Source organism: Argentina silus, assembly GCF_951799395.1.
Source record: "Argentina silus genome assembly, chromosome: 14".
Taxonomy (NCBI): Eukaryota; Metazoa; Chordata; class Actinopteri; order Argentiniformes; family Argentinidae; genus Argentina; species Argentina silus.
The window spans coordinates 13,781,978-13,784,908 of NC_139668.1; the positions used below are offsets into that span (position 1 = coordinate 13,781,978).

A 2,931-nucleotide genomic window follows, 5' to 3' on the forward strand; every position below is an offset into this window, starting at 1 on the left:
AAACAAAATCGTAATGGCAACAGTGGCAGTGCAAGCGTGTTCTGTTTTCGTTTAGTTTTTCCTGACCCCCAGTCCCTCACAGACAGTGCTGTGAGACTTTTTCCATTTGATGTTTGATGTTTCTATTTCTGAGTCTAAACAGCAAAGCTTCCCTACACAATGTTTTACACACACAATCAGACACACACGCACACACATAGAAAGTACATACACACAGGCCTTATTGTGCAGGAGCTAGAGCAGGTCTGAGGACTGCGTTGTTGTTGTTGTTGTTGTTGTTATTGTTGTTGTTTAGCCAGTACAGTATCTATGCCCCTCTTGGTCAACGGAGAATGTAGTCAACGGTAACGGGCACCAAGACTCCCAAGATGGCGTAGAGGTGTACAAAGGGCTGGGAGTAGGTCGCCCTGTTGGTGGCTTGTTGGACCCCACTAGGGGGGCGAACAGAGGTCCGGGGAGGGCACTTGTGCTTCCTCCGTGTGATGCTGCCGTCTGGAGACGTGTGGTCGTATTTACCAGCCCCCTCTGTGAAATCAGGTGAGGAATACTCCTTATCCGCCATCTCCTTTAACGTGTGCACCTCGTTCTGCCCCTTCCCTTTGCCCCCCCTAACGCGCTGGCGGGTGCAGTTCCGTGGGCGGCCAGGCCTCTGCGGGGAGGGCACCACCCCAGGCTGCCCCTCCGACTCCGTCACTGCCCCATTCATGGACGGGGGCGGATGGGGCAGGGGTGAGGGAGGCGAGGGGAGGTGTGGTTCTTGGTTGTGGTGAGTGGGGTGGTGAGGGTGAGAATGAGGAGGAGGCTGGACCGGGTGGGGCTCCTTCTTCAGGGAGACCTTATCGGTGCCGGCCCAGGTGTTGCTTGTCTTGCTCTGGTGCAGCGACTCTGAGCCAGAGCAGTTGGGGAAGTCTTCCTTGCTCAGCTGCTTGAGGTCCTTGCCGGCCAGCTCGGCTGGAGCCTGGCAGCCCACTGAGGAGGTGGAGCCGCGGAAGCGCTTGAGCCAATCCCACAGCGACAGAGCCTTGCAGTCGCACTCCCACGGATTGTCGTTGAGGCGCAGGTACTCCAGGGCCGGCAGGAGAGCCAGGCACTCTCCAGACAGTTCAGTCAGGGAGTTGTTGAACAGGTAGAGGGTGGTGAGGCGTCTCAGGTCGTGGAAGGCCAGGCGGTCCACCCACTGTAGCTGGTTGTGATGGAGAAGCAGGCGGTCCAGTGCCCCCAGACCTCTGAAGGTGTTCTGGTGCAGGCTCCACAGGCGGTTCCCGTGCAAGAACAGGTGGCTCAGGTTGTGGAGGTCTACGAAGATGTCATCCTGCAGGAACTCCAGGTGATTGTCCTGCAGAAAGACACACCACACACAGCAAGAGGATCAAATCACATTCAAGGACTGTTCCTTATTCCTCTTGTTTAAAGGAGCAGGGGGCAAATCTGCTGGAAATCTGACACCTCTGGCCACAAAGGCGAAATTCAGTTCAAAGTTCCAAACAACATCCTCCCTAATAATAATATAACCCCCGTAACGGACCTGCAGAGTCGGACATTAGCTGTTGTGTTTCTGCATGTGCGCACGATTTGAAGAGGCAACCACCAGAGACAGATAAGCAAAAATCCACTCGCCTAGAACACCCCTGGTCAATTGTTACAAACCCATAGTAGTGCTTTTAAGGACCAACAACCAGCGTTCATAAAGGAAATATTTGTTTCTAGGGAACTCATTCCCTGATGTCTACTGATTAAACATTGTCAACATAATTTGTTTAAAACCATTAGAAAGCTTACATATTGCACCTTTAATAACATACCGCTCAACTTCATACACTTTGTTTTGCAATTTTGTTAATCTTTTAACTCTCCCTTTGTTGTTAAGAGTGTTGTGGCATTTTCTGTGCAATTGACTTGATTTGATTTATGTTAATTGTTAAATACTGGAACGGAAAATGTAATCATATTATACTTCTCTTAGCTGTAAACAGAGAGTGAGAGGGAAGACAGGGTACCTGTAGGTAGAGGTACTGCAGGTTACGGAGGCCCTGGAAGATGTTACTGGGCAGTGCACTCAGGCCACAGTGGTACAGGTGCAGCGCGTGGAGCCGACCCAGCCCCTGGAAGGTGTCGGCAGCCAGGGAGCGCAGGTGGCGATTATCCCCCAGGTCCAGCTCCTCCAGCAGGGTGAAGCCGTGGAAGGTGGAGGGCTCAATGTAGGTGATGTTGTTGGAGTAGATCCAGAGCGTGACCGTGGTGGGGCTAAAGTGGCCCCGCAACAGCCGGTGGATCTTGTTGTTCTGCAGGAAGATGCGTTCGCTGTTGGGGGGAATGCCCTCAGGGACGGACAGGAAGTTGTGGGCCTGGCAGGACACGGTGCTGGGTGCAGTGTAGCAGATGCAGTGGTGCGGGCAGGACCAGGACAGCTCCAGGCCACAGAGAACCAGCAGGAACTCCAGCCCACAGCCTGTAGAGAACGCACGCATACACACATACACACAGTGCACACACATAAAACGAGAGAAGAAAATGAATTAGAAGACGTACATTGGACTGTGCATTTGATTTTGAATTGCAATCCTGTCGCACGACTTTGATGTCCAATTCGCCACTTGAAAGGAAGGAAGAATGGTTTCGGGAATATGTGTTTTTGAGGATGTCGAACTGGGGAGAAGTACTGTAAGTGGAATCAAAATGATGAAAGAGTGAGACATTGACTACAAGGAAGGGCAGAAAATGATAAAGAAGATAGGAGGTGTAGTGTATGGAGAGTTTGAGTAAATGACAAGGAGAAGAATGATGTTCTGTAGTGGGGCCCCAGAGAATGTGTCAGATGTATTTATATTAGAAACAAAATGTTGGGGCTGATAAATGACTCGGAGCCAAGTGACCCTGTTGCTCTGCATAGATTTTCTGGCTCCAGAGTGTGACATTGTGCCTTTAAGGAAT

The 2,931-nt window shown here is 51.3% G+C and overlaps 1 protein-coding gene across 1 annotated transcript; it reads right to left on the reverse strand.

Annotated features, from left to right (window-relative positions):
- Nucleotides 1–322: 322 nt before the first annotated feature.
- On the reverse strand, nucleotides 323–2,468 carry rtn4rl1b (reticulon 4 receptor-like 1b; the record flags this gene model as incomplete). Its single annotated transcript, XM_083684198.1, has 2 exons — nucleotides 323–1,336; nucleotides 1,998–2,468. 2 exons carry the CDS (start codon nucleotides 2,466–2,468, stop codon nucleotides 323–325), a joined length of 1,485 nt encoding a protein of 494 aa, XP_083540324.1.
- Nucleotides 2,469–2,931: the final 463 nt, after the last annotated feature.